The following is a 24,689-nucleotide window of genomic DNA, read 5'->3' as shown; positions in this document are numbered from 1 at the left end:
TCGCCATTTTAGCTGCACTGCTAATGTTAGATTGGGGATGACTGTAAAGTGGCCTTCCTGAGCGACGTTGGCCGGGTCCTTCGTTGAGTGGGAAGGCCGGATGTGAACGGCTGGGAAGTTGGACACGTCTAGCCTTTGCATAATTCCAGTCGTTACATCGGTTAATGTCCTGTAGCCGATTAAAATAAAATAAAAAAACATAAAAAAGAACGCAGCCCTTCAATTCAGACACAGCCTACTACATCCCAGAAAACGACTGTTGTTTTTTTTAAACTTTGGCTAAAATGTCATAATCATAGGAAAAACCACTGGGAACTGTGGGACTTTAGTTTTTGATTGAGAGCTATAAACTTCCATCTTTTTCTTTAAACAGAAGTTTTTGGTAATGAAAAGAATTCCATCAAAAGAATGATCAGAACAACTGTGAAAATACATGAAAAAATAAATACTTGATACACAAAATTGAAATGTAACCTTGAGGTAATTTAACATATTCAACAGAGATAAAACAACAACAGAGTATTTGGGCCACCATAAAAGAAAAATGGATATATCTATATCTATACATATAAGAGTAAAGTTGTAAAACAATAAGAAAAAAATCCAAATGTCACAAAATTAAATTATACGGCAGAAAGTCAACATTTTACGAGGCTAAAAATTATGAGATAAAAGTCCAAATTTCAAGAGAATAAAGTTGTGCATTTGTGAGAAATAAAACCTCAAAATATTAAATGAATAAAATAAAAAGTTTTTTTCTTTTTTTAAAAATAAAATTGTAATTTCAGGTAAAATAAAGTTGCATCATTTGTCATTGTTGGAACATTTTTAAAGCGAAATGTAAAAAGTACCATTTTTTTTTTGTAAAATTACGCTTTTTTAGGTCATAATTGTTTGAATGAATTCTTGTAAAATTCTTACCTTTTTTTCTCATGATTTTACAACTTTATTCCTTGAAAATTGGGGCTTTTTTCTCACAGTTTATGCAATGGTGGCACTAATACTTTTTTTTTTTTTTGCTAAGAGCGCTTAATCTTTGGGATAGATGTGAGAAATCACCAGAATCACTTCTTTCACATCAATCTTTTAGCTTAAAAGGGTTAAGCAAAGTATTGCAGGTAATTAAACTACACTAAAATTAAAAACATATTCCACCAATTTAAAGACATTTTATATCAAAACAAGTTCTAAAAATTAGACATGATTAAAAAAAATAAGATCAGACAACAGCTGAGTTCATTGGGTCATCAGGTTAATACTTTATTTTGTTTGATTGCAGCAAAGAGAAAGAAGGGGAGACATAAACGTGTGTGTGTGTGTAGAGGAGGGGGGGGGGGGGCGACAAGAAAAATGCTGAAAAGGACACTACAGACTTTGGGAGAGCTGTGGCTACAAGCCTTTGTATCAAATCTAAAGACAAAGTCATCAGGCAACATTAAAACATCTCTGAAAAATAACATTAACATATTCTGTGGGTTCTATATGGCACAGTATTATCCTAGACATGTACACAATACCAAAAAACAGTTTAGCCACACTCCTATATCTATTAACAGCTTCATAGCAAACAAAGCCATGGACTCTAACTCCAAGTCATTTTTCCAAGGAAAAAATAAAAACAAAACAAAAATCGCATTTGATTTTCAAATTTCTTATGCCAAAACAAGGCACCTTAACAGCTGAAATCTGGTTTTCCCCCCCATTTGAATAGACAATTATTTAAATATCAAAGCAGAGGCACATTCATTTTTGAACTAAAACGTACAGTAAATAGTTGGATGTTACCACCAGATTCCAGTCCCAGTCACCACAATATGTTCATTTGCATGCTTTTTTGGTTTTTATGACAACCATGATGGCGACATATGGCATAAGAAATGGTCCAAAATATATGACGGGAGTCGCTTGAGTTACTGTGACACAGCAAGGCTTTCTTACATTGAAGGTTAAGGGTGAAAATAATCATGAAAAAAGAAAGAAAGAAAGAAAGCAAGTAACCCCCCAAAACACATACGTGGCTCATGTACTGTCAAGGGATGCTCTGCTGAAATTATTTTGGTTTTTCTTACAGTCACTCACATGCACTCAAGCACGCAAAAGGCTTGTAACCACACACAAAGGGGGGCCTCTAAGGTCAGGCACACCACGTCTCAACGGCGACCAAGCCCCCTGACCATGATACGCACGCCGCCTCACGTGTTCTTAGGAGGAGCTAAAGGGGAAAATATACCAGCTCCTAATTTTTCTCTACAAAAGAGTAGCCTGTGGTGATTAAAGCAGATCCTAATGGAGATATGGAAGATTTAAAAATAAAAAAATGAAGACAGAAAACAATAGCTGTGCCAGATTCGCTGAAGTAAAAATAAATGGTTAGGAAGCAAGTGTTTCTCATGCTTTTGTGGATACAGAACCCAAGTTTACTGACATATTCCTAGGACTACTGTATATATGCATACCAGACGTTATACTGTTCTTTAACAAGTTATTTGAGTCAAAAGAAATGAAAAGAAGAAAAAAAAAAGCAGGAACTGAAACCAACTCTACCATTAATGCAACTGTACTTCATTAAACCTCGCAACTAAATTTACATTCATATTCTTGAAGTTCCCCCCTCCCCCCCGCTGAAATCACTTCCATCCGGTAAGAGGGCTAAACGACATAAACAACAACATCGTTTAAGTAAAAACAAACGTGAAAAGATAACGTTACATGTAACAGAAACAAAAAAAAAGGCCCCTGCATGAGGGGGGCGGGGTCTGAGCAGTTTCAGTCCGCCACTTTGGCTGCTAAGCTCAGCCGCTTCCTATGTTTGTATGTTTATTTTTCTCTCTTAAATATGACACAAGGAAGAGAAAAGAGATCAGACTTTTTCGTCATTGCTCATCTCTTTAAGCTGTGATTTCATTTCTTCCCCCCAAAGTGCCTTTTCTGTTTGTTGATTGAACGGTTTTGTGCCCATAAAGTCCTCGTCTGGGGTCAGGATTAGGTCAAAACCCTGAATCCGTGTTTTATTTTGCGCCTTTGATGCGGCCTCGTCTTCCTGGCTTGAGGAGACGGGCTCTTGTTCTCTTCTAAACAAAGAGGGAAACAGCTAAACAAATGAAGGCTGACTGGTCTTTCTTCCTTTTTTTTGTAATTTTTATTTTTTTTATTTTAAGGAAATGAGATGAAAAATGGAAGTGCAACGGTCTACCAGCCTTAAACCTCATACCCAGTGGCCAGCTACATATCCACAGCAGCTACATATGTCCCCTTTGAGCTAGCGTTTTGCACACAGAAAGTACAAACTATTGGGAATGCAGATCCGACAGGTCTGACGACATAAACAAACCAAAACAAAAAACGGGAGTGGATCTGTCACTGTTACACACTTTACGTCCGGCCTCGACTTCCACGGATGGTAGCTGAAGCGCTAGTCTCCGTGTGTGGACCTACGCTAGCCTCGGAATGATCACACGGAATGATCCGGACGTTCGCGCTCCACGCCCGCCCCAGCGCGCACACATCCCTGCACGTGTGCACGCTCATATTAGCACTATCACAGACAGTATAACAGCAGGATGCACCTGCATTCGCTCTGGCCCATACAAAAATACGCTAATTTGGAGTCATTGGATGTTCCTTTATCCCACACCCCAAACCGCGCCCGTCCTCGTTTACGCGGTGACTATAAAGGGAAGGAGACTGAACTAATTGGTCACAAAACACAAACCCTGTTAGCAGTTGTTATTCTTATATTACAGATAATATAATGAGTCGGAGAGGAAGGTTACTCAAGCTCTAGAACTGCAACACACTACAGGAAGACAGGAAAGATGTGGAGAAAGAAAGCTGGAGTAAAGATAAGAGGGTATTCTCCACGCCATTTCTTTGCTCCTTCTCCTCCCTTCACATTTACTCCTGTAATGCCTGGGTCCGTAGGATAGAAAGGGAGGGGCGGAGCTAACTGTGCAAGCGAAGTGAGCATGCACCCCTTCCATTCCCAGGCAAAAAGCTTTCATCTTTTCTCCTTTTTTTTTTTTTTTAGTGCATACGATGTCCTACTGTTTGCTGCCGGCGCCGTCTTGTTGCTTTTTGCTGCTGCCGCTGCTGCCGCTGTAGAGGCTGGGGTTTGCCATAAGAGGGTGGGGGGCTGCGCCCATGTAGGTCCCACCGGTGGCGGCGTAGTTGAAGATGGCAGGGAGGAAGGGCAGAGGCTCCACCTTGTCGCCCCGAGGCCCCATCATGTTCAGAGCAACAGGAAGCGCTGCCAGGTTGTACGGGTAGGCCAGGAGGTGGGGCGCATAGAGCAGCTGGTAGGGGTCGGGATAGAATGGCAGCTTGGCCAAGTCGCCGCCATTAGGCCCTATCACTTTTCCCAGGGGGCCAAAGGGAAGTGCCCCCGGTGGATAGGAAGACATGAGGAGGTTTTCCTCGTGCTTCTTCCCAGGGTGGTAATTGTCCGGCACTATCAGGGGCAGAGGGTAGTCCTGGGAAGTATATCCAACCGGCGTGGCATCCCTTTGCTGGGGGTCTCTCAGAGAAACAGTGTCCTGGTTGTCTGGCTGGGGAAGCTGGGGAGCTCTGGGGAGAAGCAGAGCGTGGGCAGAGGGGCGGTCCCCGCCGCCAGCTGCTCCGATGGGTTGTGTGAGCCTGTCGAGTCCTTGTGAACCGGTGTGAACCTGGCGACTCGCTCGCGCCAACAGTCCAGCAGTCGAAGGGGACCGGCAGGGGGACTTGGGAGTGTGCCTGTGTGAAGAGGGTCCATTCATAGTGGTTTGAGTGGGGATGTGTTGGGGAGATGGAATGGGGCTAAGGGGCTCCTCTTTGGGGACCAAGAGCGCACTTTGGTTCTGTGGGGTGTGAGCAACTCTAGCAATTTGTTGAGACCTCTCTACCTCTTTCTCTCGTTCTTTCTCAATGACTTTCTCTCGTTCCCTCTGTCTCTCCAGCTCCTTCTCCGCCTCCCTTTGCCTCTCTAGATCCCTCTCTCGAGCTAGCATAGAGGACATAGTAAGGTCTTGTGCTTCAGTGGGAGATGGACTCCTGGACAAAGCTTGCGCTCTGAAATCTGGAACCAGAGGGGATTCTGTGTAAGTTGCGTGCAGTAATGCACCACTCCTGCTCTGCTTCTCACTCTCCATAATGACCCCATCCCGTCTCATGAATCCCCCTTTAGAGATGAGAGGGGTTGTCATGGAAACTGGAGGAGCAGCAGTGGTTATTCTGGTTTGTGATGTCACAGGCACATTCGGGGAGATGCTGGAGGGTGTCAGCTGCACAGGGCTGGGCGCTCTGTGGGCCTGGCTGTCGAGGGTCTTTTTGCTGGGGGTGCGGTAGTCGAGACAGTCTGGGCCGTTCATGACCAGCACACTCTGGAGGGTGGCAGGGGTGACCTCAGGTTTGGAGGGGGAGAGGTTAACTGGGATTTCAGTCGCCGGGTCTGAGGTGTTTGGTCTCAGCTCTCTCTCTGGAGTTGATGGTTCTGTTGTTTTGAGTTCTGTTGTTTTGTTTTTTTCACAGGGATCTGACTTTAGGTGATCTGAAAGCTGATTTTCACGTTTCTGGGATGTCAAAGCATCGCTATGCTGCTCTTGTGCAGAATAGCTGATAACTGAAACAGAGAGCGCGCTGGGAATCTGTCCTTTATCTGAATCTTTACAGAGAGAGTTGGAAAACGTCTGAGATGTCTTTGGCTCGGACTCATCATTTTCTCTCTCTGGAGAGCTGCTCAGCTCATGGCGGCGGATATGCCGAGTTAGAGCCGAAGACGTCTTGCACACCTTGTAGCACTGAGGACAGGTGTGTCGAGACAAGGCTCTTCTGCTCAGGCGACTCGGACTCCCCGCCAAGCGAACGTTCCCCCCTCTGTCTTCATCATATTTTGCAGTCTCGGTTGCCGATTTGACCCCGCCCCCAAGAAAGTGTTCCCCTTTCGGAGGCCCGGAGGACGGATCGGTCGGCTTCGGATGCTGGGCTCTCTGGTGGTCCTCCAATTTGTCCCTTGAGGGAAAAGTGGCTCGACAGAAGAGGCAAACGAACTCCAGCAGGTGGTTGAGTTCGTGCTTGTCCCTTTTACGAGGGCTGGAAAACCAGCGGCCACACGTGCTGCACTCGGCCGCGTTCCCGTTAGACCAAGGTCGCCTTTTGATTCCTGCAGGTGGCGCTGAGGTAGACAGAGAAGGCTTTGGAGGGTGCAGCTGGGGAGGGTCCTCTTTGACCGGCTTTTCTGCATCTTTACTGTTCTCCTTCAGAGGAGCTTCTTTCTGCTTTTCTTCCTTCTCGTCTCTGCTAGCTGTTGACGATCTCTCAGCCTCTTCGGTCGGCCGGTCCTCTTCCTCGTCCTGTAACTTCTTGGTTTGTTTACTCAGAAGGCTCTTAAGTCTCTCTGCTCTCTTCTTCAGTCGGATGGAACGCTTGTACTTGAGTTTCCGTTGCCAGCTCTTTACTCTCTGTAGATGTGCTTGGGCCTTCCTCTTAGGCTTGTAGGAGTAGTAGGGTCGCCATAAATTATCCTCGGTGTCATTGTCGCTGTCCTGCTCACGCACCTCTTTACGGAAGAAGTACTCCCTCACCCGGTCAGGAGGTTTGGGGCTCTTTTGTCTGCCCTCCTCCTCCTCTTCCTCCTCGTCCTCTTCACAGTCTCCTGCATTTTTATTCCTCTCTTGGTCCAGGCTGGCTTTGCTCTGAAGGCGGTGTTTGTTGTGGTGGTGGTGCGAGTGAGCCGGGCGTGGCTCCTTGGCTCCAGAAGCCGTTTCGCTCCGTTTGGTTTTCGGAGGGGAGAGGCCCTTGTCTCTCCTCAGGTCTGTCTCGGAGATGCTGCGCTTCACGATGGCCTCCTCCCCGATGCGCACAGTGATCTGACACAGCGACCCTGCCTCTCTGACCTGTGACCCCGCAGATGCCGACAGCTGCTTTGAGATGGAAATGCTACTCTTGCTGTGGGACTTGCGTGTTTTGTGAACTAATCGGCCTGTCTCTGCCTCCCGCCTGTCTCTTGAAGAACCCTCGTCTCGTGTGTCTGAACCCTCTCTTGACCTCTTCCTATGATTATCTGCGCTGTGCCTTTGCTTTTTGTTTGACCGAGGACCTGCTTTAAGTGCAGCCTGGCTGCTTTCTGTTTCGGGGGACGGGCTGCTCACAGGACTTTTTTCACTCCCTGAGGTCACCTGGTTGCTATGCACAATAACAGAGGATGACACTGCGGTGCCGTGAACTATGACGGAGGGTTTCGTGTGGCCGTACGTGATCACAGAGGGCATGCTCGCTTCTGTAACTCTGCTACTTTTGACGCTTTTGGTTTTGGTGCTGTTCGACGGTCTGTAGCTGCTAACGCCTTTCCCTTGCTCTGACTCTGACTCTAGTACCTCGCATTCCTCTCTTCTAACTTGGGGCACGTTCGCTTGGGGGAGGGACGTTAGCGGGGAGTGGTCAGCAGCGATGGAAACATGGAAACCGTCAGGAAAAGCATCTGGATCAGGCTTTAGGGTCTGATGCGAGGCCCCGGCGATGAGGCTCTGTAGTTCTCCTGGGCTTAAAGGACAACCCAGGCCGGGCAGAGAGAGGGCAGAGGCTTCAGCTGAGGGCAGTAGAAGCCCGTTGTGTAAGCTGTCACTGTAGGTCTTGTAGGGTCTCTTCTGAGAGCGCATGGGAAGAAGGCGGTAAAGCTTGAGGGCGTTGGCTTTCTGCTTATAGCCCCCGTTGGCTGTTTTTTCACTGGAGATGAGGCTGGGATTGATCCCGTGAATCGTCTTCTGGTGTGTTTTCAGGTTGTAGTAGGTGGCGAAAGCATCCCAGCAGAAGATGCACTGGTACCGCCTCTCCCCCGTGTGCCACACCTCGTGCTTTGTGCGGTACTCGGCCAAGGCGAAGACCTTGTCGCAGTAGTGGCACGGGTATTTGCGGCGCCACGAGTGCACGTTGGAATGACGCTTCAGGCTGGATAAAGTCATGTAGGAGCGCTCGCACACGGAGCAGAAGTAAATGACGGTGCCATCCACCACCTTCACAAAATGGCTCTCGTCGCCAGCCAGCCGCTCCGCGCCTGCTGCATCATCACCTTGGATACGAGCCAGGAGGCTCCTCACTTTCTTCCCGGGCCGTGCCTCACTGCTGCCTCCCTGTTCCACGATCACTCCCCCCTCCACTCTCACCTCGCCCTCCTCCAGAGGTTCTTCTTTTGGCTTTACGGTAAGAGGAGGGCGCAGGCTGCCGGAGGACAGGCCGGGCAGCCTGCAGGAGGCCTCGTGGGAATGCAGTCTCTTGCTGTGGATGAAAACTTTCCCACAGTATTGGCAGCTGAGGCCACGGCTGCCGCGATGCAGCCTCATGTGGACCGTGAGGGAGGACGCCGAGCTGAACAGCCGGTGGCAGACTCCGCAAATCAACTCCGGCTTCAGGCTGTTGGTAGGAGAATAGGAGGAAGAGTGTGGCGGCGCGGTCAAACCCTCGGATGGTGGGGGAGGCGGAGGGGGTAAGGGAGGAGGGAGTTGGAGGGTGGGCGGATGGAGGCTGGGCCCATGGGGACTTCCCGCTTTCCCAGCTGGCCTCCCAGTCAGCTTCTCTTTCCTCTCTGCCTCCCCCCTCGGATAGGCTGGCGTGCCCAGGCTGAAGAGAATCTGAGCGGTCTGGGAGGGCGAGACGGTCCCGTTGGTCACTCTCTGCCTCTCATCCCATCCATCTCCAGGAAAACAACCCCCTAACAGCCCACTGGAGGACCGCGGGGGTGACCTGTGAATCTGTGTCTCTGAATTGATTTTGGAGCACTTAAGGGGAGGGGGTGATTTTATGTCCTTTCTGGTAAACGCCGGAACAGTCATGGGGGACGAGGAGGAGGAGGGAGAGGAGGACGGAGAGCTGTCGTGTCTCGGGGGCTTAAAGGGTCTGTGCTTTACGTCCATGGTGGCATCCAGTTTCCACAGCACCCCCTTGTCTGAGCTCTTGGAGGATGGTCGCCGCCGGTGAGGGGAAGAGGAAGACGAGGAAGAGCCGTGACAGTGGTTTGGTGAGGTCAGAGATGTCGGGAGGGGGGCTGCACTAAGCGGGAAGCTTAGAGTGATTTTTGCATTTTTGGGTCCATCGCCCACGTCCTCCAGCTTGTCTTCCATGGTGGCCTCTCCGCGGAGTCTTTTCCCCTTCATGTCCAGCTGCTCTTCTTCCTCTTGGGCACAGTGGAGGGGCCCGTGTCGTCCTCGTTCCGCCTTGTAGACTTGAGCAGAATGAGCGCCACTGAAAGCCACCGAAGGCGGCGACAGGGAAGACGCAGGGGACGGCCAGCGACGCTGGTGGATCGTGGCGCCCTTAGGTGCAATAAGTGCGGGGTTGGAGGGGGGAGAAGGGCTAGGAGCCAGGTGCCGTTCACTTAGATGTGATGGAATATGGCCCGCATGATGGGGGTCCCACACCTTTTCACTGGACACCATGACCTGCTCCCACAATCTGCAACAAAACGGCAGAAGAGAAACTTTCAGTTTAGCTAGAAACAACAAACTCATTGTTTTCTAAGAACTTTGCACAAGCAACAAAATATCAAAATATATATTTGATCACTTGATTTAGCTTTGCCCATCTGAAGAGAAACTGACATCCTAATAGTTCATTTGAACAATGAGAAATAGCAAATTACAACCTAAATTAAAAAAAAGAATTTATATAAATTTATTTGCATTTCATCGAGGGCAATACGTACTTGATCCCCTAGTAACCAATAAGAGTTCTAGTTTACACAGACCAGTTGTGTCCGTCTCCACTCACACAAAAAATGAGGACGTTAATTGATCAATCGGAGTGTTTACGTCGCCTCCATTATGTCTGACGCCCGTCCCTCTGCAACACAATGCAAGCTTTACGCAGGACTTCTATTTCAGTCCGTTGACGCGTCAATTTTGTGGCCAAAAGTTGGAAAAACAGTCCCGGGTTTCAAAATAAAAACCTTTGTCATACTTGCAAAATCAAAATGTATAAAATTTTATTTTATATTTAATGCACATATGATATTGAATGTAAACACTTCACATTTTCTTCAGGGACGATGAAAGTTGAATTTTTGAAGTACAAAAAAACATAATATATGACACAAAACAGGTGTTTTACATGGACTCAGTGAGGAAAAAGAGGGCATGGGGCCTGATTGGCAAAGTTTTGGATGAACTGCTTGACATAGGGGTGGCAGGACAAACCCTTCCTCTGGGAAGCCAGGAGAGGAGGGGGGACAGACTGGACACGCAATAGAGGTGATGTAAACTAACTGACGGTCCTAGGCGGACTCTCCACGCGACAAAAGGAAGATGTACCGCAGACGGACTATCCAGGGTTACACTCTTCTTATCAACCTGTGGCCTGAATAGAAGAAACCTGCCTGAACTATTCACCCGTAGAAAAGGCACCTGTCCACAGACTCCAAACTCTCCAACACAAGAGACTAAAGAGCTTTTAGTTGATTGAAGGGAAAAATTGTAGACCTGAACAAGACCAGAAAGGACTACAAAAAAAGGAAGCAAGAAGCTGGAGGTTAAGGTGACAACTGTTGGTGCCACTGTGCCAACATGACCATCAATGGACCTATAGGTCTGGGGCTCCGGACACGATCTCACCTGGTGGGGTTTCCGTGATCATGAGAACAGTGACAAACCACATAAGCAAACGGGAGAGAGCGTAAACAAAGGGATGATGGGATATGGGGACAGGCTCACGCTCCCCTTACAGTCCTGACCACAGCTCAGAGGTGAAATTCTCATCTCCAGTGAAGGGGGCCTAAAACAGACAGGATGGATGATCTAAAAGCAGCTGGAACCAGAGTCACCATGACAACCATTGGGAATACTTTATGCCACAGTGGCTAAATGTCTTGCAGTCCTTGTAAAGTCCCCCCTGCTTAGGAAAGGCTCATGTGGAGATCCACCTTAAGTTTGCCAATGAGCGCTTTCATGATTTAGAGCAGGCATGTCCAAAGCCAGGCCCGTAGGGCTAATGTAGCCCGCATTCAAATTGCTTCTGCAGGTTCCTGTCATTAAAATCAATAAAATGTAGACCCCTGCACTTTCTAAGAGCCAGTACTTCTTTAATGGGGATTGGCTGAATTACAGTTATAAGGCATAGTAAACCAGAGGCAACAACGTATGCTATTTGACCTTCAGACCCTAAAGGGCAGAACAACAAGAACAGATTTGTTTCTTTGCTTCTGCTCTCATAATTTAAATTTAGATGTTTACAGTCAGCATTTAATTGTGAATAATATGGAACTTATTTAACTAAATAGTTTATTTGCATTTAATGTTATTATAAGCTTTCAAAGAATGCAGGCCGAGTCTTTGGCCCTCCTTAAATATGGCCTTCTGCGCAAAAATGTGCACACCTCTGATTTAGAGTGTTTGGGAGACGGTGCTGTGGTCAGATGAGACTGAGCTTTATTGCATCAACTGCTGTCAAGCATGGAGGTGGAAACATTATGCTTTGGGAGTGTTTCTCTGCACAGGGCTAGTGGATGGGAGGATGGACGGAGCTCACCAAGAGGTTCAAAATGGGTCGTGGATGGGTTAACGACCCAAAAGGCGACCAAGGAATGGATGAAGAAGAAGCATATCAAGGTCACGGAGTGGACATCAATCCTATAGAAAACCTATGCTAAGAGTTGAAGCTCAGAGTTGCTAAGCAGCAGCCACCAAATCTTAATGATTTAGAAGTCATTAGCAAAGGAGAGTGGACCAAAAAATATGTGCAAGAACCTGATAACCAACTAACTATAAGACACACCTCACCTCTGTGCTGCTAATAAGTACTAAGTCTTTCCAGCAAAGGTGTTCAAATACTTTTTTCCCCTCAATGGAATGCAAATAAATGTCTATTAATTCTTGTGATTTTCTATCTTTTACTGTTCAAATGAACCTCCCATTAAGATTACAGATGGTGGGCAAACCTACAACACCCCCAAGGGTTCAAATACTTATTTTCTCCACTGTAATTTCCCATCATCAGGACTGGTGAGCAAAAGGGCAGGGGGAAGGAACGACTCTGCGGCGGTGCTGGTTTCGATTTCAGCGTGCCGAAGCCGAGCTTTCAGGAACGCATTCCACGGATCCATCTCACTCGACGATGACACAACAATCCCTGCGCCTGATTGGAAGATGCTCAGATTTAATCAAGATTCCCTCCGAGTTCGGCCCTAAAACACGCTTAAGAGAAGCAGTTCTGAGCGAGACCGCTGTCGGTCTAAGATGCACCAGGCGTGATTGTCTGAGAAGGTGGAGGGAAGAAGGGAGGGAGAGTGTTCGCATGTGCCCAGAGAAGGGGTGTTTTTCATCTCCTTGCATCTGGTGTGATCTCGGCTAAGCTGCAGGAGATGAGTGACAGACTCTTCTCATTTACATTCTAATTTGACTGGTATGTCGGTGCATGAAGCGCTGCGGCGGGATCCCATGAGGAGGCGGCGCGTGCAGCTGTTTGCTTCTCAAACCGGGTCTGTGTGTTGAAGCCGGGGCGGCTAATGACGAGAGCGGAGGGGGGCACAGAATGATGCGACTGGACGAGAAACAAACAAACCGAAAAAAAGAAGAAGAAAAAAATACTCAGTCATGCTTTTCTGCCGTCATTTTCCAGCTGCAAAGCGGCCAGGAAGGCAGGCCGCTGTAAAATTCCACAGGCGGCCCTGAACAGGCAGAAACTAGGTCAGCACTGTTATTGCAGAGGAAAGAGGAGGGAGAGAAGTGGTGGTGGGGGGAATGAAAGGGTGACGGAGGGAGAGAAAAAGAGTGAGGGTTTGTGAGTGAGGAGAGCACAGGAACAGGAACAGTCGAGCACCAACTGCACCTCCATGCACAGACGTGTGCTCACAGAAGCAAAGTGGTTCAATATGAGCTTGCCCTTTTTGTGAAAGATATTCAGAAGTGAAAGGTGAACCGGAGTGCAGCGCGGCCCGCCGCGGCCGGACTCCAGCTGGCGGGATGGTGCAGCCAACAAAGGGTGAACACAAGCGTCTTTGAGGCGCCGCTCAGACGAGCCGTTTGAAATCCACGCAGGGACGGAGCGAAGATTCCCGTCTCACCGGGCTTTTAGTGTTTGGCTGTGACTTCATGAGGGCTTTTATTGTCCCTCGCTTCTGCTGTGCAATAGACGTTGGTAGGAAATCCCTCACGGCAGGAGCCAGCCTGCCACAAGTAGGCGGGAAACAGCGAGACGGCGCTAAAAATTTCTCATCTGATGCCTGTTCCGCGGACAGGAAGATGCGTACGACGCCCACTCGCTCTTAGTCTTCATCTCCCTGTGACGCACGCAGACGCTGCACAGTCAGAGGCAGCACGACACGCCGTCCGACTGTGACAGGCGGCTTTCTAACGCGCATTTAGATTTGCCAAGTTCGTGTGCAGGCACACACGACGACGGGGCGACGCGTGGAGGAAGCGCTCCCCGCCTCGTCTGCGCAAACTAGCGGATCCGGGCGTTAAGCTGTCGGTGCAACTCGACACATGTGACCACGAGGCCCTTTGGGCGAGATCACAATTCTGCGGGCGCATCCACAACAGGATGCTCTGCAACAAATAAATGTGGTGGCTGGTCTGCAAAAGGGTGCATCTATTTCAGCTTGCTGCTCTGCAAAATAAAAAAAATAAAAAAAAGAATGCAATGTGAGCAGGTGCTCAGCTGGTGCAGGACAGATTACAAGCTGGATGCATGTAAATAAAACGCCAAGCACTTTCATTTTGCAGACTCTTCGGCGAGAGCTGATTGAATTTGTGCTCCAAATCTGATGACAAATAGAAGGGAGCCGTTGTCAGATTTCTGCAAAAAAAAAAACCTGTCAAAACAGTTCAAATAGGAAAAGGAGTCTCCTTTTCTTCCTCACACCCCATTGTACACATGATAGCTTTTGTTTTGGTTTGGTTTGGTTGGAACAACGGTTTTGCGATGGTCACTTCTAACCAGTCGGGGAGAAAAAGCCAGGCTCCTCCAGTCGACTTTCACAACAGAAGGCAGGACAGCAGAAGAGTTTGTGCTCAAGGCCTTGAACCAGACGTTGAGCAATCTGTTTATGCCTCTTGAAACTGACAGACAAATTGCTGTTAGGACTCCATAACCCTTTTTTTTTGGTCTTCTCGCCTCTCAAAGGAAGCGACGCTGGAGCCAAACATATTTTGATTCAGGGCTTTCCAAACAGAAGCCTGAGCTGAGACGTACAGCTGAACAGTTTTACATCCTATAAGTAACAATTAATGACAGGATTACAGCAAATTTGATTTTAATTGTGCTTTAAATTGACTAAATGTGAAGCATTATGAAAGAAATAAGACTGGAAAGTTTCAAACTCCCACTCAGACCACCTTTTTAGCCAAAATTATAAAACCTGTGTCGTTTTCTAGGACATAGTTGCTCCAGAGCGGCAGTAAATCATTAGAAATTCACCTCTGAGTTGTGGGCGGGACTGTTGGCAGAGAGTAAGCCTGCCCCCATACCCCATCATCCCTTTGTTTACACTTTCTCCCGCTAGCCTACAGCTCCTAACAACCCCAACCTAATATTTTCGGTGCAACAAAAATGGCGAGCAATGTCTGCAGTTCTGAGCCAGACGCCATATCAGACATGGAAAACAAAACATACATGATCACAAATTCCCTCTTGTTTAAATAGCATTACTTTCGTCTGCTCCTGATTCACAGCAACTTGAATATATAAATGCATAGAAATGCAAGTTTAAGCTTAATCTTCTTCATACATGTCCTCCATTGTCATAAAAATGCTACAAGAACATGTTAAAAAAAACAAGACAATTTTCATCGGAGTGGATCTTTAAACAGGCGACTGCTCCAGTAATTCAGCTGCTGATTATTGTGATTTGCATTTTCTAAGAGGTACGGAAATGCAATTATTCTCCAGAAATACATTCGATTTTAAGCATTTTTATTTTTACATTTATTGTAAAGATAGAAAGGAAGTGCTTTATGGATATAAACTGCAGCACCTTATAGAGTTTGATGAATTATAAAACCCAAAAACTCCTCCAAACTGGATGCTGGATCCAATTTCACAGTAACAGCTCCGGCAAGGAAAAGTCTTTAATGTCAAGTTGAGCTCGTGTGAGACGAGAGCCGACAACCGCCTGGAATTCGAGGCGAGCATCATGTCCTGCTTCCAGAACGCTCTGACAAGGCACCACCCTCGCCTAAACCAAACAGAGGCGTTCCAGCCGTGAGAACATGTCTGACACGCACAATCACCTGCTGTGTGCTGCATGCGTGTGAAAAACCTTCAGCTGGCGTCTGGACCTGAGCTTCCTTCCATGCCTCCTGTCCGTCACAGACAGTGAACAAGCATGAAGGTATCCCTCACGGAGCTGCAGTGAGCTAGCAGGCTAAGCTGCAGGTCAAACGGGGGGAGGACAGATGCTTTTTTTTTTCTTTTTCTTTACATAAAAGACAAACAAACTTGTGTTAAAGGGCTGCAATAACTGTGAGATAGGAATCAGGAAGAAAAACACACACGAGGAGCTAGCAAGTAGCATTTGAGAAGAAGGAGGTGTTAGCTTAGCTTTCTCTCTACTGAGGGCCAACGAGAAGGGCCCAGCTATGTAGGCAGCAGTTTGCATGTGTGTGTGTGTGTACATATGAGATTGTGGGTGTGTAAATGGGTGTGGGCGTGTGTGTGTGGGGGGGGGTCATTGTTGAGCAGCCGCTACTGAACTCTCCACAACCCTCAGGCCAGGAGAGCATGCTGGAGCCAGCCAGATGGGATAGAGGGGGAAGGAGGGGAAGGAGGGGGGGGGGCGAGGCTGGTATCGGTCAGGGAGTGGTTGTGGTGGCTGAGGTGGCACGGGAAGAGAGTGTGTGCGTAGAGAGGGGGGGGGGTGTCTATATTGTGTTCAGTTTTTATGGTCTTCCTCGTCTTTCTGATCTCCCTCAGTGTGACTGACCGCCTGCTCTGGCCTCACATATAAACGGCCCTGTTGCGGTGCGTTCGAATGTAAGGCCACACACCAACATGTCGAAAAACCGCCGCCTCTCCACGCTCCGTTAGCTCTCAGCACAGCACCAAATTCCCATAATTCCCCTCCAGGCAAGAGACAGCTAAACGTTTTTGTTTATTTGTTTGGCATTGCCATCCCAAATCAAAGTTTACACTCAGCCAAAGCAGCATAGAAGCATTCAGCAACATTGTGGATGAAAACATCTGCAAGCCTTCCTGAATTATTATTACCGTATTTTCCACGCTACAAGGCGCACTTAAGTCTCACCAAACGACTGCGCATTATCATCTGGAGCACCTAATATATGGATTAAATCCTGGTTGAGCTTACTGGGGTCGCAGGGATTTTGAGAGGAACCAAGCACTCTGTCAATGTGTTTTTCCTTTACGTGTTGTAAACAAGGTTGGATGTGTTTGCAAATTGCAAATATGCTAATGCTCCTAATGCATAGCGGTACCAGACTGTATTTTTGTTAGGTTAGTAACAAGGCTGAGAGTTAGCGCAGTCACGGTAACATTTGTTTTAGCTGTATTAGTTTGATTTTTTATGAGTAGCAAACAAGGTTGGATGCTATTGTAATTACGCTTATGTGGCTAACATGTAGCTTTGACAAACTTCGTTTTTTTTACGTGTTACTAACAGCTTTGGGAGCTAATGTAGTCACAGTAATGCTTTTTTTCTGGGTTCAATCTGAATTTTGTTTGTGTTGCAAAAATTGTCGGGAGTTAAAAGTATTTTTAAAAGAAAATACTCTAACGCTGTTAGCGCTTGCTTCTAACGTGTAGGTGTGTCAGACTGTTTTTTTGCACTTTAGCGTAGTCATGCTAACTTTTCATTTAGCGGTATCAGTCTGGTTTTTTAAATGCTGTAGATAGTGCTGTTATGCACATATTTTTTTGTTCTATTAATTGATCGTGACCTGTAATTAATCTAATTAATCTATTGTTATGGCAGATATTTTTAACTTAATATTTGCTGCAAAACTCTGTTTCTGAGGTGTTTTTGTTACATTTTGTGACAATAAGTCGCAGTAAAAAATCAAATTACAACTAAAAACTGGCTTTATGATGTTTTCTTACTATAACAGACTTCCAATCTTTATTCTTATACCAACAATGATTTTTTTAAAATCTTGAACAATAAAGAAAAAGAAAAACACAAGATCAAAACATCAGGTCTAGACTGCTCTAATTTAACATATAAAGTATGAGCAATCCAAACAATATTGACCACAAACCGCCTATTAATACTATAATACATATGTTAACATACATTATTCCACAGTATACCATCTGATGCAATCAGTCCTCCGCATACCCCGTTAATTTATGATAACACCTTGTAGGGCCTTTATACCTTACATAATAGAGTAATAGTTGAGGCGTTGTGGGGTTGTTTGCGTTAGTTTTGTATGGAACTACAAAGTGGCACATTGCCAACATCACAGCAGTAATGCGTAAACGGACATCAAGACCTGCAACGGGAGCAATGTAAAATGCGTTTTCAGCCGAGTTCAGATAAAACATTCATGCAAGTTGGACCTTTGTTTTATGTCAGAACACGACAATAGTTAGATTAAAAATAAGATTAACGCAATAAAAAAAATAACATGCTAATTTGTGAGTAATTAATTAATCGAGATTAACGCAACTATTTGACATTCCTAGTATTAACAGGATTGGGAGCTACAGTTATTTTGAATATGCTAGCACCTTTAGACATGTCTAAACTGTAGCATTATATCAGTCTGTTTATTTCCGTATTACAAACAACAATGCAAGTTAGCATAGTTCCAATGAAGTTTAGTTTAGCAGTGTCAGTCTGTTTTTTTACATGATGCAAACTAGGTTAGGAGTTACAGGTGTTGTGAAAATGCTAACGTGGCTAACATGTAGCAGTATCAGGCTATGTCCGAAGTCCCACCCTGACCCCTACCTACTAAAAAAATATATAGTGTGGCAGTATTAAGTGCCCTGAATTTTAAAACAATTTGGACACCATGCTCACTACTTTTGTTTTTTAAACAGCAGATATGACGTCATCGATTTCACAAAGTTAAAATCGAATTGATGTGAGCGTTTTGCGACAATCATTTATGAGTCCACTGTCTTTTGAAGATGAAAACGTTGATGGTTTATTAAAAAAATACATTCAAACAAATTAATTTGGTAAAAATTGTTCCGACGCAATGCATTGTGGTCTATATTCGCCGATCTAGTGAGCATCGATGCACACTGGTTTTTGGCAGAGACTTCTGGGAAATTTCTAGGCCACTCAATTTTGGAATTGTAGATTTGGACAGCACTACAAAACGGCGAACGCACTACATAGTGCTCTATATAGCGAGTAGTGAAGGAAATCGGAAACGACCTCTGTCTGTTTTTTTACGTGTTACTTGCAAGGTTGGGAGTTAGCGGCGTCACAGTAATGTTTGTTTTAGCTGTATAAGTTTGTTTACGAGTTGCAAACAAGGTTCGGTGGCTAAAGAGGGTAATGTGGTTAACATGTAGTGGTGTTAGATGTTTTTTTTAAATTACATGTTACTAGCAAGGTGCGTAGCGTAGCATAGTGGTCTGTTTTTTTACGTGTTACTTACAAGGTTGGGAGTTAGCATGGTCACAGTTTGTTTTGGCAGCATCACTTTATTTTTATTTATTTTTTTACATGTTACAAGGTTGAGAGTCACAGGTATTGGGATTACCCAAACCCGGCTAACGTGTCGCGTGTCACAAACAAGTTCTAGAATTACTGTGAACGCAGATAATAGACCTACTGATGGACTTTTTGTGACTATTTTGTCTCTCTCAATGCACCTTATAGCTTGGTGCGCCTTATATATGACATAAGTTCAAAAATAGACCAATCACTGACGGTGCACCCTATAGTGCGGAAAATAAAGTACACATTCATTTCACTCGAATAAGGCAACAAGTGTGTTCTACAAGAAAAACAAGGCCTAAGAAGTGTTTTTTTTTAAATATTTTTTTTATTCTAGTATCCTGTTTGTCACAGACAGAAGCGGGAAGCTACACCTTCTCTTGCTTGACCTATGACCCTGACCCTCAGGCGTAGGCTCTATACGTCAAAGCTCAGGAGCTTGGCATTCTTAAAAATGAGGAATGTGAAGTAGCTGGCAGCAGAGCCTCAGCTGTTTTGGAAAAATAATCAGGCTTAAGGCAACAGGGTTAGGGACATCACAAACTGCAGCCTGCTGCTGAAACTACAAGGCTGGTAAAATGGAGGACGAGCGGGGCAGTCCACAACTGACAGAAAAAAAAACAAAAACAACAAAAAGACACAGAACCAGCCGGCAGATATAATTTACCAGTCTACAGAGCAACTTTTTATATATTTTTTTAGCTCACACTTCCTCTGTTGTTATTGGTAAGTTCTCAGGTAAGGGAGTCATGCCCACCACAGAAATAAAAATAAAAATTAAAAAAACAAAAACCCCGTTAACGCCTGTTTTTAGCGCGCGCCCCAACACAACATCACCTGCGGTGAATCACGCAGACGCAGACGGCTTTAATAAATTAAAAGTTTCATCCCTATCTCAGAGCGAGTCATCGCTCTTGAAAAAGAACTGCGTGGTGCGTCAGAGGGGAGGATGAGGGAGACAAGGCCTCTTACTGGCACACGCAGACCGAAATGCACGCACTCCTGAAACGCTCTTCCACGAACGCACAACACACAGACACAAGCACGCAGCAACCTTCACACCCCCGACACACGCAGAGTGAAATAAAAACCTTTTTTTCCCCCTCTCCCTCCTCTTCACGCCCGGAGCGACCGCGCGGCAGCGGAGGGAAGCAGAACAACAACACGCAGGAAAAAAGCGCAGAATTCCGCCTCGGATTCTCCGGCTCTCATGGAAGGAAGGGCGAGCAGACAAGAGAACGTACCTCGGAAAACCTCCCGCTGCATCTCTGCTGCGATGTGTCCTCTCCCCTCACACTCCCCTATCTCCCCCTTTCGGTCGTTGTGTGCGCGCGCGGCGGCGTGTGTGTGAGGGCGAGCGCAGGGAGAGGCGGTGCGCACGCACACACATCCACAGGCGGCAGTGTGTGAAGACAGAGGGCAGGAGCGATTCTCACACTCCAACTTGCTTGCTCTCCTTCACTCTCTCCTCCTTTCTTGCTTTTCTCTTCACTTACACCAGTTTTTTTGCCCCTGAAACACGATTCTTGGTGTTTTCTGCCTAATTTTTTTCCAGGCAAAAGACCCCCCCCCTCCTTCTTTCTCTTGCACTGCAATCCCTAAACTGACACCCCCACTGAATCCAATCTTCTTTTTATTTGGAAGTGTTGTTCCCCTCTCTGTAACACACACAGACACACGCAGACACTACTTTATATACACAAAGCCCAGTGATAGGGAGAGGGAGGGGGAGGCAGAGGGAGACAGAGTGGGAGAGCAAGCAAGCAAGCAAGCAAGAGGACGCCATTTAAGCAGTTTGTTACGAGCACTGCAAGTCCCCAAAATGGCTGAAAACAAACAGGAACCGTGCCAACTACAAAAAACCTGGGCACAACGACAGACCCACGGACAGACACCGAGGGGGCGAGACAGGGCGCAAGCCGGAGAGGAGGCCGGAAAGTGAGACCAAACTGGCGGAAGTCAAACGGCCGGCCCGAGGAAAGCGTTGAAACCAGTCCAGTTACTGAAAAATTAGATGAGTGACAGTGGCACTGCAGCTAGTCCACACTCGGCTTTGGTTGGTTTGAGAAGTTGACCACAAACACTATGAAACTCGAAGTGGTGGAGGCCGAAACATCCCAACTTTAAGTCCTTGTGGGTCATCCTCTGCACTTTTATACCTTCCTCGAAGGCCCAAAGCGCTTTACAGTCACAGCCCAAATCACCCATTAATACACACATTCACACCAGAGGCAAAGTGGGGTTTGGTGTCTCCTCCAAGGACACGATACAGCCGCGGGCAAGGTGAGAATCACACCTGCAATCTTCCCATCAGAGGTCGACCACCCTACCTCTGCGCCACGGCTGCCCCTGTGACCTATGTTCAAGAAATCGCCATACGGGCATACTTGAAAACGGTTTCAGCATACGGTGTTGCTACCCGATACTGGTGCATGTACTCACAGTTGGAAGAGGCTTGGTGCGAAATTTTAAAGCGGTGCAAATCTTCGCTTTTTTTTTGCACAGCTCTGTTCCGATACATCAAAGACTTGATGTTGTATAATTCCACTCAGGCACAGACCGCAATTATTAAGTTCTCCTTCATGATCAATTTTCAAATGGTTGGCACTTCCATGAAGTGAAATGGACACTACCATGGGTCACCACCAAATCAGTGTCCCTGATTGGTCAAAGTTCAAATGGTTTAACTTTCAAAGTGCGTTCATTGGCCGTGCATTTTTTATGTAGAGACCAAAAACAGACTCAAATACGTGCATAGCGACACCTGAACGTGAAAATTTTGAATGGGTCAGCATTTATGCACGTTTACATAAGCTTTTCATTGGAAGTGTCCCCTTGAATGTGTATCTCTAAGCTAGTTGCGAACATAGCAACAAAGTTCTTGAAACTGACAGGATCCAGAACTGCACACTTTCAGGTTACCTACAGCAGGGTTGGGCAACTCCAGGCTTGCCTGTTTTCCAGATTTCCTTGCCTCACTCATAGCTGGTTACCCGGACCAGGTGTGTCCAGCTATTCAGGACATGCCAGATCAGGGTGTGTTGGAAAAATAGCAGGAATGCTGCCCTAAGTGGCTCTAAGCACATCCCTGTCCTAGAGACAGTGAATCAATGTCACCCTGAACCTAAACTTTTAATTGGAAAGTTTCAGTGACCAAAGGATCCAGATTGGTTGGCATAAGAGTTTGTTTGCCCAGATGGTTTCTCATGTTTCTGAGAGCTGTGCTGTGGTTCAAGCAAGTTGATTCTGTTCTGTCCGATAATCAGGGTCTTGCAAGTGAACCCTGGTGCGGTGCACAACAGTGTGAATAAAACTGGACAACCCAGCCAACCATCAAAAACCATCCATCTATCTTCAGAACCTGCTGAATCCCTTTTTGGGTCATGGGGTAGTTGTAGCCAACCTGGCTACTGCTGGGCAAAGTACACCCTGAACAGGTTGCCAGTCCGTTGCAGGGCCACACACACACACACGCACGCACGCACGCACGCACGCACGCACGCACGCACGCACGCACGCACGCACGCACGCACGCACACACGCACGCACGCTCACACACACACACACACACACACACACACACACACACACACACACACACATTCATACCCAGCGGACAATTTAGAATCACCAATCAACCAATAAAGCATGTTTTTGAACTGCAGGAGGAACCCGGTGGTCCCAGAGAAAACCCGCGCATGCATGGGGGAGGAAAAGCAAACTCCAGACAGAAAGGACCCAGCTCTCTGTGAGGCAAGAGCACTAGCAACTGCGCCACCGTGCAGCCCGCAACAAAACCAAACGATACCAAATAAAGAAAGTGATGTACACTCTGTGCATTTAAAGTATAGAAATAAATAAAATATTTGAAGCACAAATCCCAAAAACGGCAAAATGTCAGAAGACACGGTATAGTGGGGAAATGAAGGCCCTCAACAATATACAATGGTCAGAGGAAAAGCTGGCATTCCAAGAAGTACTGGCCCTAAATAAGCTACTGCTCTAACTGCAAGATGTTACATAATTCCAATCTAATTTAACCCTTTAACGTCTGAGCTGTAGCTTCAGTGTTTACATACTTTGACTACCGTAACTTCTCAACCGTTTTCGCCATTGTTCTGATTTGGAGAAAAGCGGCCTTGTGCCCTTATGAAACACATTACTAATGTAAAGTGTTGCATATCGGTGCAAAGCCGGTATGATTTGCCGTTTTTATTCCCATGTCAGAGTGGCTGATTCCCGTTAATCCCGTTAGATGTCGGCGGCGACATCTCTGGTGTTAAAGGGGTAACTATTTAGGTCTGCCGGACTTTCATAATTAGTTTGATCCAAAGGAGGCTGTGACCCACAGTCGTCAAAGCTGTCAGGGACTGCTTTGACGATTTAACCTCCCCTAGAGTTAGCCCCTGATATACTGTGCGAGCATCAAATTTCATATTTAAAGTCTTTGGCATGATCATGGCAGACACTCTTTCACTGTGCCACTAAAACAGTCTACCAGAGAAGCATATACATTTTTCTTTCCCCTGCTTTAACTTCTAAAACCTTGCTAATATGGGGACGTTGCCATGGTAGCATAAGTGGAAACTTAAAATGATATGACAGAGATACGTGTACAGAGACCGAGTAAGCTTAGCGGAAACCTCTGAGCTGTGGAAGCTGGTCAAAGTGGAGGCAAATGCCAAAAAAGTGACACATTGCTGAATGGGAACTCTGGAAAATGCAAAGGAATTTGCGGGAAATCTATAATTTTCCACTGTTTCAGTATGGTTACGCATTTTACAGGACTTTCTCTGCCATTTGATCACAGCTGGAGATACACTGGAGGCGTTTTTCATGTATTTTCTGCATACACAGAACACACGCTAACTAGCCATTGCAGCTGGGGGTTATGAACACACTGACCGCCGTTCAGCTCACAGCATCAGAGAACATACTGGCTATTTATGTTCTGACATGCCGCTCGTCTGGAACATGCCATGAACCATGCCATGAACCATGCCAACAAATGCCAGCAGAGTGTGTTGGTGATGATGCAAACTGGTGATACTTTTAGTGACAATCCCAGCTTTAAACACTTTTTTTTCTCCTTTTTAATGTCTGAAAGACCTCCGTTTCTAACCACAAGGAGTCTTTACAATTAAAGTTGGACCACATACAAACATGAAAAAGATTATTAAAATGTTCTAGAGACTAAGACTAAGAATTCTTTTTTGCGTGAGCAGTCGTCACAGCAACAAAAATGGCGTTCGAGGTTTCAAAGTGCTGCTGCACTCGGCTGGCTCGCTGTGAGACGACATTGCTGCCGGTTGCAGGAAAAGTTGGAGATGGCGTCAGATTACACTGACGCCTGCTGACTGCTGCTTTGCTCAATAGGGCACCTGCAGGCATTCATTGGAGTACACAGTACAGAGTTGGAATTGGACAGGGGTTCCATTTTTTCCATTTTGATCCGATGCATTTTAGTGATTTAAATTCAGACATAAATATTGATGCTTCTCTTTTTGCTCCTGTGAACAAAAAATGTTTGTCATTTGGTCTCTGTATCTTTATAAGGTATTTTTTTGTTCCTTTAATGCTTAGGTCCCACTTTGATCATCTTTTGATATATATTCCCAGTTGTCTGTTAATTATATTTATGCCAACATAAAACAAAAAAGACTGTTGTTTCTAGGACATTGTTTCTGCAGAGCGGCAATAGTTCATTAGAAATTCCCCCTTTGAGTTGTGGACTTCACTGATGAAGAGCCACTCCACCCCCACTTCCCGTCACCTATCTGTTTATAGGTAAACTGCTACTAGTGCATGCTAAAAACAACAAAAAGGTAATTTTCATCAGGGGGAGTCTTTAAAGGTTTGATTCCTACCTTGCCTGCCCACGTGTCAAAGTGTGTTTGGGCAAGGCACCGAACCCCCATTTTGCCTCTGGTGTGAATGTGTGTGTTTGAATGGGTGAATGGGGCTGTGACTGTAAATTTTCTGTATTTTTGGGGTTTGCTCAACACTCAGATTCTTGTGGGTTTAGCTGTGTTACCATAGCATCACAGTTATCAACTGTCGAAATAATGGTTTTCCCTTTTACCTGAGGTCTCACGTCCCA

General features: G+C 46.1%; 1 protein-coding gene across 1 annotated transcript; it reads right to left on the bottom strand.

Moving 5' to 3' along the window:
• Positions 1-1,235: 1,235 nt before the first annotated feature.
• zbtb4 (zinc finger and BTB domain containing 4) lies at positions 1,236-19,827 on the bottom strand. The gene is made up of 2 exons (XM_023966040.1): positions 19,681-19,827; positions 1,236-9,417 (listed from the first exon to the last, which is right to left on the bottom strand). The coding sequence occupies exon 2, from the start codon at positions 9,399-9,401 to the stop codon at positions 4,041-4,043; it is 5,361 nt and encodes a 1,786-aa protein (XP_023821808.1). The 5' UTR covers positions 9,402-9,417; positions 19,681-19,827; the 3' UTR covers positions 1,236-4,040.
• Between the last annotated feature and the right edge of the window lie 4,862 nt (positions 19,828-24,689).

Source organism: Oryzias latipes, chromosome 18 (assembly GCF_002234675.1).
Source record: "Oryzias latipes chromosome 18, ASM223467v1".
Classification (NCBI taxonomy): Eukaryota; Metazoa; Chordata; class Actinopteri; order Beloniformes; family Adrianichthyidae; genus Oryzias; species Oryzias latipes.
The sequence above is the reverse complement of the archived record's forward strand: the minus strand, read 5'-3'. Positions and strand labels throughout refer to the sequence as shown.

Coding starts and splice junctions, on each gene's coding strand:
- zbtb4 (XM_023966040.1), bottom strand. CDS start 9,401: ATGGTGTCCAGTGAAAAGGTGTGGGACCCCCATCATGCGGGCCATATT.